At 55.1% G+C, this 14,396-nt stretch overlaps 5 protein-coding genes across 6 annotated transcripts in view; 2 read left to right on the top strand and 3 right to left on the bottom strand.

Annotated features, from left to right (window-relative positions):
• Positions 1-1,521, top strand: part of PTSG_12192 (uncharacterized protein) — a 6,656-nt gene extending 5,135 nt beyond the window's left edge. The window contains exon 10 of the mRNA XM_004994640.1: positions 691-1,521. Within this exon, the coding sequence (XP_004994697.1) occupies positions 691-1,221 (531 nt within the window). The 3' untranslated portion in view covers positions 1,222-1,521. The remainder of the gene's footprint in view (positions 1-690) is intronic.
• PTSG_04602 (AGC/SGK protein kinase) lies at positions 1,460-6,691 on the bottom strand. The gene is made up of 13 exons (XM_004994639.1): positions 6,174-6,691; positions 5,788-5,899; positions 5,445-5,549; positions 4,996-5,181; positions 4,695-4,829; positions 4,370-4,502; positions 4,061-4,178; positions 3,725-3,848; positions 3,409-3,504; positions 3,116-3,220; positions 2,751-2,867; positions 2,341-2,445; positions 1,460-2,046 (listed from the first exon to the last, which is right to left on the bottom strand). The coding sequence occupies exons 1-13, from the start codon at positions 6,386-6,388 to the stop codon at positions 1,960-1,962; spliced, it is 1,638 nt and encodes a 545-aa protein (XP_004994696.1). The 5' UTR covers positions 6,389-6,691; the 3' UTR covers positions 1,460-1,959.
• Positions 6,692-6,841: 150 nt separating this feature from the next.
• On the bottom strand, positions 6,842-10,860 carry PTSG_04601. 2 transcript variants are annotated; one of them, XM_004994638.1, is made up of 9 exons: positions 10,605-10,860; positions 10,218-10,277; positions 9,876-10,011; positions 9,399-9,545; positions 9,009-9,079; positions 8,630-8,884; positions 8,260-8,337; positions 7,772-7,903; positions 6,842-7,562 (listed from the first exon to the last, which is right to left on the bottom strand). In XM_004994638.1, exons 2-9 carry the CDS (start codon positions 10,233-10,235, stop codon positions 7,425-7,427), a joined length of 975 nt encoding a protein of 324 aa, XP_004994695.1. In that variant the 5' UTR covers positions 10,236-10,277; positions 10,605-10,860; the 3' UTR covers positions 6,842-7,424. The 2 variants fall into 2 exon arrangements, with proteins under 2 accessions (XP_004994695.1, XP_012493085.1); XM_012637631.1 differs by having other exon boundaries at positions 10,663-10,860.
• A 168-nt stretch (positions 10,861-11,028) lies between these two features.
• Positions 11,029-13,519, top strand: PTSG_04600 (uncharacterized protein; the record flags this gene model as incomplete). The annotated part of the gene is made up of 1 exon (XM_004994637.1): positions 11,029-13,519. The coding sequence occupies exon 1, from the start codon at positions 11,468-11,470 to the stop codon at positions 13,517-13,519; it is 2,052 nt and encodes a 683-aa protein (XP_004994694.1). The 5' UTR covers positions 11,029-11,467.
• A 503-nt stretch (positions 13,520-14,022) lies between these two features.
• Positions 14,023-14,396, bottom strand: part of PTSG_04599 (uncharacterized protein) — a 7,962-nt gene continuing 7,588 nt past the window's right edge. Inside the window, exon 21 of the mRNA XM_004994636.1 lies at positions 14,023-14,396. This exon is cut by the window's right edge and continues 335 nt beyond it. Coding sequence (XP_004994693.1) covers positions 14,078-14,396 — 319 coding nt within the window. The 3' untranslated portion in view covers positions 14,023-14,077.

Here is a 14,396-nt window from a genome sequence, read left to right as displayed (position 1 = left end):
AAAGAGGGTCATTTGCCTCTATCTTCTCTGGCCCACGCCAAACAAAAGAACACAACACTTCCTCCCGGTCTTCTCGCTCCAGAAAAAACACGCATTTGAAAAGACCACCACACATGTGCGGATACACACACACACACACACACACACACACACACACACACACACATGTGCGCGCGCCAGACGCATAAAAAGGGGCGGTCTTTAAGCCAAACAAGCAGCAACACAAACGCACACACACACACACACACCCATCAGCGTGCGTGCACGTGAGGGGTGCGTGCGCTGTTGGCAGCAAAGCAGGCGGGGGAAGCAACCAATACGTGCGAGCGGCAAAGGGCGTGTCATTTCATTTCGACGAGAAAGTCATTGGCGCACTGCCCTGGTAGGAGAAGCCATCGAAGGGGTTGTCAACCTTGACGCTCAGCACTTCAACCTGCACCGGAATTGCGACATGTACGCAGCAGCCATCGGCACGCATGAGTACGGGGTGGAAGGGGGGGGGAGTGGTGGATGGACAGGCCAACTTGGGTTGGAAACTGGCAAAGCATGCCACATCACACACACGCACACACACACACACACACACACACACACACACACACACACACACACACACACACACACACACACACACACACACACACACACACACACACACACACACACACACACACACACACGCCCGCACAGCTGCTGAAGGTGTCCATCTTTGTGCAGGAGGTGCCGACGTCGCTGCAGATGCAGCTGCAACAGGCCATTGCCCAGCGCAACGCCGCCGCCCCTGTCCACCACGGGCCAGCCATCCACCACCCGTTCATGGCAGCACACCGGCCCATGTACCCGCACCCGCACCACCCATACGGCCACCACCACCACGCCCCACCGCCCATGCACGGCTTCCCTCACCAGGCGCGCATGTCTGCGTCGATGGCTGCGAACCAGCGCAACCAATACCCACCAACACCGATGCACGCGCTGCCCATGCAGCGGCGACCAGCGGTTCCGCACATGTCGTTTGGGATGGGCGCACCACCACACCCGCATCGCTCCCCGCACCACACGCCGCCGCCATCACACACGTCAGCTGGGGCAGGCCACCCCAACACGAAGAAGAACAAGGGCTCGCTTGTGTCGCGTATGGTGGGGGCATTGAAGCGGCCTGTGCTGCCGGTAAAGAAGCGCGCACCACCAGCACAGGTGCAGTCATCGGCATTCTTCTAGGCAACCACGCAGGAGGCTTGATTGGATGGCCCGTGTTGTATGGCTTTGCGTGCGTGCGTGTGTGTGTGTGTGCGCGCGCGCGCGCGCACGTGTGCGTTGCTTGTGTGTATGTGTGTGATATGTCGTTGTGTGGTGTTGTTGCGTGTCCGCGTTCGAGCGCGCGGGGGCGAAGATATGGGATGCGATTCATCCATATGCGACCACATCATCACCATATTGCTATTGCACACTGGCTATCGCGGGTGGATCGAATAGATTTGATTGAAGGTAAACTTTGAATAAGATGACGTGGGTCCCAACAATCAATCAATCACACATGCAACGGAAGGTTAAGATACGTTTGCGTGATTGGGGCCAGGAGGAACGGACAGGGAAAGCTCGAGGCAATGCTCGTTCACCAAAAGCGGTCATTGCCTGTCACTTCTCTCGCCCACGCCAACAAAGCAAGCACACCTTCACCCGGTCATCCGCTCCAGAAAAACAAGCATTCGTAAAGCCCAACACACATGTGCAGACACACACACACACACACACACACACACACACACACACACACACACGTGCACGCGCCAGACGCATAAAAGGCGCAGTCATTAAGCCAAACAAGCAGCAACACAAACGCACACACACACACACACAACCATCAGCGTGCGTGCACGTGAGGGGTGCGTGCGCTGTTGGCAGCAAAGCAGGCGGGTGAAGCAACCAATACGTGCGAGCGGCAAAGGGCGTGTCATTTCATTTCGACGAGAAAGTCATTGGCGCACTGCCCTGGTAGGAGAAGCCATCGAAGGCGTTGTCAACCTTGACGCTCAGCACTTCAACCTGCACCGGAATTGCGACATGTACGCAGCAGCCATCGGCACGCATGAGTACGGGGTGGAAGGGGGGGGGAGTGGTGGATGGACAGGCCAACTTGGGTTGGAAACTGGCAAAGCATGCCACATCACACACACGCACACACACACACACACACACACACACACACACACACACACACACACAGACAGACAGACAGACACACACACACACACACACACACACACACACACACACACACACACACACACTCAGACACACACACACGCGCGCAACAAGCGCTGAGAGCAATGGACGGACCGAGTTCTGGACGACCGAGGCTGGGATGGGCTCGGCCGTGAAGTCTGTGTGGATGTTGCGCAAATCAAGCTCATCCGCAACGAACGGCTTCCATGGTGGCGGTATCTGCCGGTGGTGGAGTATGTGCATGTATGCGTGTATGCGCGAGTGTGCGCGCGCGCGTGTTGGTTGTGTGTGCGCGTGTGTGCGCGTGCGTGTACGTGTGTATTGTGTGTGTATGTATGTGTTTTGTGTGTGCGAGGGGTTGTGAGTGTTGCAATCGCGAGGTTGTCATGGTTTCGGGAGGGTTGTAGTGTGTCGTGGTCGCCGCGGGGAGCATAGGCAATGGACAGCCAAAAGCCAGCAGCAGAAGCGTTGAGCACTTTCGTGGTGTGATGCGTTGCATAAAAATGTGTGTGTGTGTATTTCACCTTGCGTTCCTCGAGCAGCTCAAAGTCGATGTTTCTGAAGAATCTGTGGCGCTTCACTTCTGTGTGGTCGTTGATTGTGCTGCCGAGTCGGCGGTCGGGCTCGCGCACCAGCAGCGCCTGCACGCGGTCACGCAAATCACGTTGGGAGGAGCATGTGCGGAGTGGAGGAGGAGGAGGAGGAGGAGGAGGAGGAGGAGGAGGAGGAGGAGGAGGAGGAGGAGGAGGAGGAGGAGGAGGAGGGGTGCTTGCAGTTATAATAACAATCCGGGGGCCACGCAAGAAGAATGCCGCCCAGCACACACACACACACACACACACACACACACACACACACACACACACACACAGAGCCATGCATGCATTACCTGGAGCCATTGGCGAGCAATAGGTGGGACATATTCGGGGAAGCGCAGCTGATCGTGAAGAATCCTGTTGTACATCTCATCGATGTTGCGGTTGTAGAACGGCGGCTGCGCGCGTGCGTGCGTGTGTCAGTCCGTGAGCCACGCGGTTAAAGTATTGTGTGAGGGAGAGATGTGTCTGTCACAACGGGGCGTTGACAGCGACACAAACGCAGAGAGCACCAAAGAGCAACGGCGTCAAATGCCAGTGGGACACGCAGCGGAAGGCACGTGTGCAGCAGTCAGGTCCAACTCACCAAGCCACACATCATCTCGTACGTGACGCAGCCGAGACACCACCAGTCGACGGCGCGCCCGTACGGCTGCTTACGAAGCACTTCTGGGGCAAGGTACTGCACACCATTGCCGAGTATTTGTGTGTGTGTGTGTGTTGTTTGAGAATAGGGCTCGATACATGCACGGTGTCGTGTGAGTCAACACAAAAAGGAGTGGCGAGGCTGAAGGCACAATGCTTGCATGCAACCAGGCGAGACCAGGCAAGGCAGACGGACAAATAGATACGCACAGACACAAGACACACAGACACACAGACACACAGACGCACAGACAAACCTCTGGTGTTCCGCAGAATGTGCGTGTCTTCTCGCCCGGTGGGATGTTTTCCTTGCACAGCCCAAAGTCCGTGAGCTTGACGTGTCCCTCCGCATCAAACAGCACATTCTCGGGCTTGAGGTCTCTGGCGAGCCATGTCATTCGTTCATGGATTCATTGCATGATGTGCACAGGGAGAGAAAGTTAACGAGGTGTGGAGAACAATGGTGAGCGTGTGCATGATTTCAGCCAACTGCCACATACATGAAGATACCACATAGACACTAACAGACAGACACACGAACAGACACACACAGACATACAGACAGACCACACACGTACACATGTGGGACGGACCTGTAGATGATGTTGATGTCGTGGAGGAAGCCGAGGGCCGACGTGATTTCGGCGGCGTAGAACTGAGCGCGCAGCGGCGCAAACCGCTTCTCGCGCTGCAGATGGAAGAACAGCTCGCCTGTGTGTGTATGTGTGTTTGGGGGCGAGAAAGAGGGGATGTGAGATGGAAGTCGTTTTGTTGGCAGAGCAACAGCATTGCCCACACACACACACACACACGCACACACACACACACGCACACGCACACGCACACACACACACTCACTCACAGGCACACACACACACACACAGGCACACACACGCACACACCTCCGTTGACGTAATCGAGGACAAAGTAGAGCTTCTTCTTGGTCTGGAAGCTGAAGTGCAGACCAACAAGGAAGGGATGCTTCACGTTGCCAAGCAACACGTTGCGCTCGCTCATCACGTGCTTGGACTCGTTCTGCAGAGAATGCGTATCCATGCGTGCGTGTGTGTGTGCAGGAAGAGGAAACAGAGATGGGGAATGAATGTACGAATGAGAACCAGAAGCAGGGGCATATCAAGAACGAACTCCTGACATACCCACACACAGGGACACAAACAAGCAAACGCACGCACACACCCATGCACACCCACACACACATGCGCGTACGTGTTTGAGGATGATGTCCTTGTTAAGGACCTTGACGGCGTACAGGCGACGCGTCGCCTTGTGGCGTGACAGCAGCACCTTGCCAAAGCTGCCGTGCCCAACAACCTTCAGCATCTCAAAGTCGTCCACCGTCGCCTGTATGCGAAGAGCAGAAGAGACAGGGAGTTGTGATGGTGAGCGTTCGATACCGAGAGTTTGGAGCAAGCATCAAGCGTGTTTCCAAACTTGACACGCACACACAACACAGCACAGCGCAGCGCACAGCACAAGCAAGGCAGTGCCATCATGCTGCTGGTCATACCTTGTGGTTTCGCCTATCGCTGAGATCAAAGTTGGGGTCGTAGACCTCCCTGCCATCGTCATCATCATCGTCGTCATCGTCGTCACCGTTCACCCCGGTGCCCTCTGCATCATGCCCCTCCGCCAGCGAGCCAGCAGGCCGCGCCTTGTGGGAGCTGATGCTCGTGTGCCGCTGCGGCTGGCGGCCCTGTTGTACAACACCACCGGCGTGTGGTGTGTTGTCGAGGTGTGGTGGTGTGGTGGTGTGGTGGTGTGATGGTGTGGTGGTGTGGTGGTGTGATGAGGCCATGCATAATGTGTGACAAATGTGTGACGGGAGGGGAGGAGGAGCACGTGGGTCATCGTACACGCACACTGGCGGGTATTTGAGAAGGGGAGATGGAGGGAAGGGGGCGACATCACTTGCAGGGCAGTTGCACACAGACTGACAGACAGAGGGAACAGTCGTACATGTCGTGGGGTGTCTGTGAGGAATTTCTGCACGACGGGATCAAAAGCAATGGATGGGATGCTGATGATCTTCTGAACAAACTCTTGCAGCCCTTGCTTACGGGTCTATGTAGGAGGTGGTGGTGATGCGTAACGTTGAGTGAGCAGAGAGATAGAGAGATAGAGAGAGAGTGTGTGTGCTGTAAGCAGATGGATCCAGCAAACACAATCAAACACACACACACACATACACAAAGTACACACGCACAAACAAACAAACGTAACACACACACACACACACACACACGCACGCACGCACACATACACACACACACCACACACACACCACACAACTACCACCAACCTGGATGAAGTCCTGATCAAACTTGCCGAAGATGCGCTTGCTCGGGAACTTGAACTTCTCCTTGGGATACTTGTCACGAAGCATCTCATAGAGTTCACGGAACTCGCTGTACCTGGTTGGCGCGAAGACAGACAAAGAGCGAGGTGCATGGGACAATCCATATTCGGCCGTTAGCATGCGTGGAACCAAGCCTCAGAAGGGTGGGTTGAGGTCAAGCAAGCACATCCGAGGAAACGAAAAACGGAAAGCAAACAAGAAAGGAAGCGTGGGCGTTGACATCCTCCTCCTCATCATCCCCATCATCGTCATGCGGGCTCGTGTGACGCACTGGCGTGAGAGGTGTTGCTGTGGTCTCGCGTGTGCATGGGAAGCATGTCAGTACAAACCTGTGGTAGACGGTCATGCGCTGGCTGCCAGCGACCAGCTCGAGCTTGTAGACGGTGAAGCGCTTGTCCTCGTGTCGGATTTCGTGGTCGACAATGGAGGCATCCGAGAGCTTTTCCATGAGTTGGGAGGTGACATCGTCGCCAGACGGGGATCCCGAGGGGTGTGGGGTCTCGGCACCCTCTAGCTGCGCTTGGTGTCGGTGCTGATCAGACATGATGCTGAGGATGGGGAGCGAAGGATCAAAGGGATGACAGTCAACAAGGTCGTGCTGGCGAAGAGCAGCGCTTCCTGATGTAGGCCGGGAGGGTAATGGGAGCAGTCAAAGGGGGGGGGGGGATGGCAGAGACACAAGCAAACAAAACCAAACACAACCAAACAAAAGACAAAAAAAGGGGAGGCGGAAGTGTGGCACCAAGTGACGTGCGTGGATGTGGTTGACAATGGAGACCAGGAGAGCGCAGTCAAGACAGCTCGACTTCTTTGGTGGGTTGGAAAAGTGGGGTGTCGTGTGTCGAGGCCAAACAAAAAAAATGAGGAAGGTGGATTGTTTGTTTGTTTGGAGGAAGAGGAGAATAAATTATTATGCATGATTCGATGTCATTGTAATGAAAGTGTTCCAGCACAACTGCTGCCACTGACTTGCTTGCCAACACAGCGAGCGAGCTGACTTGGATGATGTGATGTGTGACATGAGCCTTGACATGGTGCACTCTGGCGCTGAGCTGACACCAACAACGATGGCGATGTGAGATGTGATGTGATACATGTATTGGTGGACAGTACGACTGCAAACGCGGGTCAACACAACGAACAACAAAAAGGAGGGAAGGAAAGGAAGGCAACAAGCAACTCTGTTGATTGGGCAACACAATACACACGCGTCACTTTCACAACATGCACAAGTTGGTTTGCTCACAGACAGTCACACAGACACACAACACTGGGTTGCATGGGAAAAGCCCAAAGCCAAAACGTGCACGCAACAGAGGAGCACACAAAAAAGAAAGAAAGAAAGAAAGAAAGAAAGGCGAAAAGGGGTGGTTGAGAGGTGTAACGAGCAACAGCAAGAATGACAAGGAGAACATCACAAAGCGCACGCACAAACAGACACACAGAGAGAAGTCTGCGTATGCGCCTGACAAGCCAACTGAAAACAAAAAAGGGGCCTCTATCACGCACACTGTGTGCACAATGGGACACGTCAACACTGAACGACGACAACGACAATGGTGGGGAGGTAGTCTGCGTAGTTAGGCGGCAAGCATCTTCTTGACCTCTTTGGGCGTGCTCTCATCGTTGAGGTGCTTTGTCGTGTACCGGAGTGCGTTAAGCAATCCCTCAAGATGTGGGTTGTCGTGCAGCTTGAGCACCTTGATCGACGCTCGGATCTGAGCGTTGAAGCGGGGTGACGTGGGGGTGGTGGTGTGTGTGTGTGAGTGAGGAGACGAAAAGTGTTGTTGGTGGGTTGGGTTGGTTGCGTGTGAGTGCATGTGGCACGGGACAAGGCCATGACTATCGTAGAGAATGAGGCAATAATAACGTCGACGACGATAACAGCAGCAGAGCAAGGGGCCCCGTGCTGATGACAGCTACGCACATCGATGGAGTTGTTCTTCTTTGAGAATGCGCCAATGAGGTGAACGTGGTCGTACAGGATGATCACGCCAACCATCACCCGCTGGCAGAACAGAATCGTCTCCGGGTTGTGAAACCGCGCAGACAGCTCGGGCTGGGGCGGGCACGTGGTGTGTGTGTGTGTGTGTGTGTGTGTGTGTGTGTGTGTGTGTGTGTGTGTGTGTGTGTGTGTGTGTGTGTGTGAGTGTGTGTGTGTGTGTGAGTGTGAGTGTGTGTGAGTGTGCATGTGATAGATAGATAGATAGATAGATAGACAGACAGACAGACAGACAGATAGATAGATAGATAGATAGATTGATTGATTGATTGATAGATAGATAGAGAGAGATAGTGTGTGTGTGTGAATACTAGCGCGCATCGGTATGTTTGTTGGGAGTCAAAGCGTTGCTAAGCGTGAACGATATGCATCAAGGAAGTCACATCCCGTGCACAAGTGCACGAAAACCTCACCTGCTCAATCATGGTTCGGCACACGGCTGCCATGGTGCTCAGACAGTCGGTTGTGTTGTCAATGGGGATGTCTTTGTTCTGCACAGCGCGCAGGTGAACAGGAGGTGAGCAGTACGTATGTGGGTATGCGTGCGTTTGTGTGTTTGTATGTGTGTGCACAGCGGAAGATACAAACAAGCAGTGTGACGGTGACCAGCAAGAGGGTTAAAGGACCACCAGGGAAGAGAAAGCAAAGAAGAAAGCAGACACAGACACAGACACACAGACACGCAAACACACAGACACACATGCACACACACGCACACAAAAAACGGACACCATACACACTGTCACACACGGCACATACAGACAAACCGACACACACACGCACCTCTGCAACGAATTTGGTTGTTGCGTCGCTGATGGTTTTGAGGATGGGGGTCGGGTAGGCGTAGAAGAGAGACATGCGGTTTGCCTCCTCGTTTGTGACCACAGCCTGATCCTCGCCACCAGCGTTGTTCATCTTCATGCGGCTGAGCGTGCGCCGGTAGTAGCTGAAGTCGTTTTGGATCGATGGGTTTGACATCTTCAGGTCATCAAACTTCAGCACAAAGTGAAGAATCTCCGCAAACTGTTTCGCCAGCGCCTGTTTGGTCGTGTGTGTGTGTCAGTGAGCGAGAGATGAGCGGTTGCTGTTGCAGATGCGACAATAGGCACATCAAGCATGGCAGCGTCACAAATATACACACTGCACACATACACACACATACCTGCTTGCGCTCGAGTGAAGCGACAGGGTCCTCTGCACACAGCGCCTGCAGCAAGAGCGGGAGAACCTCCTCTGTTGTCCAAAGCCACCACGCAACACATGTGTCAACGTGAGTTGATGATGATGAATGGACGACAATGGCGATGGTGGTGAAGGCACGTGCATAAGATGCGTTGGCGTGTCACGCGGGATTCAGCAAACAAGAACAACAAGAGCAGCAGGAATAACAAGAGCAGCGAGAACAACAACAACAACAACAACAACAACAACAACAAAAACAACGACAACAACAACAACAACAACAACAACAGCACTATCATCAAACAAACAACACTCACATCATTCCCTCTGCCCTTCCCCCCCCCCAAACGCACAGACACAACGCACGCACCAAGGTCGGACGAGTAGTCATAAAACTCCTTGAGCTTCTTGACCAGCGGGCAGACGGCATCCCACGCCATATGCTGGTGCTCGTCGCTGTTTGGATTGGCAATGGCGTTGCGAATTGCCTCATCTGCACCAGCATAGCTTTCCAGGTCTGCGCAAGGCACAGGCGATGATGGAGAGGAGGGCATAACGGCAGCGGGGATTGGAGGGAGGGGTATAGAGGGGTTGAGTTGTATGAAGTGGGACGCTCAAGCACATATGTGCTTGTGCGTATACGTGCTGTGGGGCCAATGCGTGCACAGATACCCACGCATAGATGGAAGAACGAAGCTCAACCGATAGCAAACAAAATTCACAAACACACACATACACACACGTACAGACAGACTCCTCCTCCTTCTCTCTCTCTCTCTCTCTCTCTCTCTCACACACACACACACACACACAATTACCCCCAGCCCACGTTTCACCATGCACACACCTTCGAGGATGCCGACCGACTGGTCCAAGACCACCTTCACTTGATCATACACGGGCCTTTCCTCCTCTGTGGGCTGTGCGTTCTCAAAGTCGAGGAAGATGTCCTCGCCGCAACGGCGGCCGTCCTTCTTCAACACCTGCACCGCCACCATCATCGTCATGGCATCGTCATGGCATGGGTCACGCCACATCAGCGTCGGCAGCGCCACGGACACACAGTTTGGTACAGCACGCAAGAACACACACACACACACACAGGCATAGAGACACACAAACAAAGAGACATCCACACCAAACTACAGAGACATACAGACAAAATACAGAGACATACACACACACACACCTGCATCAAGTTCCCCATGGCTGACTGTTGCTGTTAAGTGGTGTGTCCTTGTGTGTCCTTCTGTAAATGGCACGCCACACCAGCGAGCAGCAGTGTGAAAACCCATGCACGAGAGCATCTCACGTAGGCCCTGCCAACAAAACACACCACAACGACCAAGCACAGACAGAACTGCAGCCAAGTGCCACACCGCCGGCCACGCTCCCCCACACGGCAAGGCAAGCACAAGTGCTCCAAGGCCACAAGCCCCCATCAACGTCACCACCAGCGACAGCGACAACAATGAGTGCAACAAACAGACCACCACCACCACCACCACCAAACTGACTGCGATTTCTGGAGGCACACAGACAGATGTGACAACAGCAAACCAACCAACCGACACACCTCAGATACGTTGGCTGGATCGCCGTTTTCTCTCAAGCAAGGCAAAAGCGGGACAAACCTGTCTCAGACGTAAGCAAATAGGGTCGACGCGACGGGCGCAGCGATCACAATGCACCAAGCGACGGTCACCACACAAGATCGTGTGCTCGGATATGCTGTCTGTGTGACAGGGCAGGAGAGAGAGGGGGGGTGTGGATGTTCGTCTTCGTCTTGGTCTGCTTCTTGTTGCTTTTGGTGGTGGTGTGTTGTGTGTTGTGTATTTTTTTTCTTTGGTTGTGGCCAGTTGTCGCCGCGATAATCCTTCCAAAACTTTATCAAAAATTCTACAGAGCAGTTTTGCAAATTGCCAAGCCATTCAAATTGCACCTCCCCTTTGCAAATCACACCTGGTGGCGGGCGGGAACAATCCAAACTGCAACAAACCACACAATCCTTGACGTTTGTGCAGCGCACACCAGTGCAGCAGCAGTCCTCGTCGAACACCCTTCCTTCTGCTTCCCCCCCCCGCAAAGCACCACCATGGCGGCTCCTTGTTGTCTGCTTGGTCCATTGTGTTCTTCGTTTGAGCATGAATGTACACGTTTGTGCAAACGAGCACAAGCACAGGCAGCACAACCTTGATTCGCGCGCGCATTTCTTGTTTTGTTTGAGCCCGTTCTCTCGTTCACACAATAAGTGTGCTTCGCAGCCAGCAGCAGCAACAACAACACTAATAACCAGCAGCAGAAGCCGCACGCCGCCATTAAGCACGACTTCTTTCTCTCTGTCTCTCTCGCTCCTTCTTTTCCCCCTTCTTTTTCCGTCTTCTGTTGCTGTTGCCCGGTCATTTCCCCGCCCGCCATTGAGCACTCGTACGAAACGGCATGGGCGTGTACAGTGCCATTTTCCAGCACATCATCCGCAAGCTCTACAGCTCAGTTCCCGCCGCTTCCAGTGACTCTACCCAGGCACCCCCTTTACCAGGCACCCCAACAAGAGCAACGCCGGCACTGTCCATCCCAAGTTCGCAAGCACAGCAAGCACAGCAAGCGCAGCAAGCACAGCAAGCACAGCAAGCGCAGCAAGCAGCGGTTGAGGCAATCACGAGGAGAAGGAGGACAAGTGTTGCAAAATCGTCGACTGCAAGAGCAGCAGCAGCACCACCACCACTACCACCTCGGTCCATCAAGCCAACAACGACTATGCAAGGCATCTCGTCGACGCCGGCCGCAGCCAACGCTCGTCTGCAAGGAAATCTGCCCTCAGCCATCGCCGAGGACAGTGCCAAGAACATGGACATCGAGGCTGCCGCCCCCAAGCTTGCCCATGCCATGGAAGAAGAGAACGCGCCAAACCAGGCCAAGGAAGCAGGCACTGAGAACGTTGGCGCCAAACCAATCGCGGAGGAAGAGCACGCCACGGAGCAGGGCCCAGGTGCCCGCCCAACAACACCACCTTCCGCAACCACTCCTGCAGTGACGTGGAAGCCGCAGGACAGTGCCAACGACAGCAGCGATCACCTTGGCGCCAACGCCAATGGTGACACCACCGCACCCGCAAGCCCCGCCGACAAGGAAGACGGTGGTGCAAGCACGGAAACTGAGACGGACGGCTACTCCGAGGACCAGCAGTGCAAGGAGCAGCAGGACGTTGAAAAGAAGGAAGACGCTGTGCCCGAGCAAGTGGAGCCCGCCCCAACGCCCTCTACAGCCACGCCAACGCCCTCTACAGTCACGCCAACGCCCTCTACAGCCACGCAAACGCCCTCTACAGCCACGCCAAAGAATGCGACCACTGAAGACGTCGGGGCTGATGCCACCACCAACGACAACCACGACGAGGACAGCAGCAATGGCGGCAGCAGCAGCAATGATAGCAGCCACAAGGAAGCACGTGCCGAGGTTGATGGTGAGACTGGACCAGCGGAGCAAGGGCAAGAAGAGACGCAAGGCCAACAGGACCCCGAAGAGAGCCAGTCCCTTGGTTCCGATGACGCCAGCGGCAACACCGACACCACGCAGCGCGACGATGGCATGACGAAAGGCTGTGGCTCTGCAGTGACAACAGCCGATGTTTCACCGCCTACGACAGTTGAGGCGCGCCAAGAGGACGCCACTGTCACCCCAGCACCAGCCTCAGGCGACGTTGCTGAGGTTGCTGGAGACCGCAGCGAGCAAGGCCATGTGCAGCATGCCGACAGCAACGAGGGCGAGCTTGATGCCAAGCGCGCGAAAGTCGACCAGTCGGCACCGGCAGATGCAGGTGCCCGGCACGGAGAGGAGGAGGAGGACGAGGAGGAGCATGAGAAGGAGGAGAACGACGAAGAGGGTGAGGTGCATGAGGTGGAGGAGAAGCGTCTTGAAGAGCAGGCCACGGCAGCTGAAGGTGGTGCTGTGACGACTGTCCGTGACGGGCATTCTCAGACCAGCAATGGCAACGATGTCAGCGATAAGGACGGCGAGACTGTGATCGGCAAGCTTCAAGACCAGCACGCTGGTGCCCGGGAGGTGCCGAGCGACAGCATTCCATCCGAGGACGAGCATGTAGCCATCCAACAGCACGTTGCCTGGATGCGTGCCCTGGTCAGCAGTTCGCGAACGCGACGCGTCATGCTGTCCCGTGTTCTGTCCTTGATGAAGTCGAACCCGGCCATCGGCGAGGAGGTGTCCCGCGCTTACAACGGCGTGCTCGCGCTGCGCCGTGATGAACGCCGCCTCTTCCGCATGCTTGTCGACCTGAAGCAGCGCGCCCGCACTGCCCGTCGCGAAGGTGATGAGCCGTCCCCGGAGTTTGCTAAGCTCATGCAGCAAGTCCTGCATCGCCGCAACCGCTGCCGCAACCGCTGCCGCAACCGCTGCCGCACTGCGGTAATAGTGGCCCGTCTCCGCGACCTCCGCGCATCTGTCCTTCGGCGCATCAACTCTCACAAGAACTGACCTTTCAACACCGGCTATTGGCTTTGATTGGCGACGTTTGTTTCTCCTCTGTGCTTCTCTTCCTCCTTCGCAATAATGCATCCGAAAACACACACACACACACACACATTTACGTGCCTGCCTTTGCGTGAATCAGAAAGCGTGTCTTTTACCAGTAAAGGCACATTAAGCTTCCCCATGAGCAATGGTGATCAGGGAGGCGGTGGCAAGAAGCGAAGCGGTGAAGGAATGATGACAGGAGAAGAGAAAAGAAAACGGAGGCGTCACGCAAGCAATGGGTGATACAAACACAAAACACGCGTGTGACGTGCGTGGTGGAATTGAAGAAGGGCCGATAATGTGCAACATCGCAACAAGGCATGACGGCAGCAAGAGAAACCAAGTTCGTTTCTCGTACATGAAGAACAGGCGAGCAGACAGACATATTCACACACACACACATACTCACACACACACACATACTCACACACACACACACACACACACACACACACACACACACACACACACACACACACACACACACAAGCACAAGACAAGCAGCAGCAGCAGCAGCGGTCAAATGTCAATGTTAAACTCGGTTTCAATGGCCCTGGCTATGGTTGCTGAGGGCGCGCTGGTGCTGGGGTGTACGCCGCTTCCTCTGCTCGATGACGACGGTTCTGTTGTCTCCCGCCTTCGCCGACGCACGGGCACCACGGGCGCTGGCTCGTCGCCTCCAACACCATCACCACTGCCATCGCCATCGCTGCTGCCTTGACCATGAAATGCGTGCGCTTTGCTCTCGGTCGGGCTGTCCTGCGGCTCATCGCGCGTGGATGCGGTGCCGCACTCGCTCTGAGTGCTGCGAAGACGGGAGCTGCTTACCGCGCCATGT

The sequence above is a fragment of the Salpingoeca rosetta genome (assembly GCF_000188695.1).
Source record: "Salpingoeca rosetta unplaced genomic scaffold supercont1.10, whole genome shotgun sequence".
In the NCBI taxonomy this organism is placed as follows: Eukaryota; class Choanoflagellata; order Craspedida; family Salpingoecidae; genus Salpingoeca; species Salpingoeca rosetta.
The sequence above is the reverse complement of the archived record's forward strand: the minus strand, read 5'-3'. Positions and strand labels throughout refer to the sequence as shown.

Excerpts from the sequence above, each read along its gene's own strand:
- PTSG_04601 (XM_004994638.1), bottom strand. Across the intron at positions 8,885-9,008 it reads CTTCACTCGAGCGCAAGCAG|GCGCTGGCGAAACAGTTTGC; the intron begins GTATGTGTGTGT and ends ACGACCAAACAG. Across the intron at positions 7,563-7,771 it reads AGAAGAACAACTCCATCGAT|ATCCGAGCGTCGATCAAGGT; the intron begins GTGCGTAGCTGT and ends TTCAACGCTCAG.
- PTSG_04602 (XM_004994639.1), bottom strand. The coding sequence starts at position 6,388 with ATGTCTGATCAGCACCGACACCAAGCGCAGCTAGAGGGTGCCGAGACC. Across the intron at positions 5,182-5,444 it reads TCACAGACACCCCACGACAT|GGCCGCCAGCCGCAGCGGCA; the intron begins GTACGACTGTTC and ends GTTGTACAACAG. Across the intron at positions 4,179-4,369 it reads CCTCGATTACGTCAACGGAG|GCGAGCTGTTCTTCCATCTG; the intron begins GTGTGTGCGTGT and ends ATACACACACAG.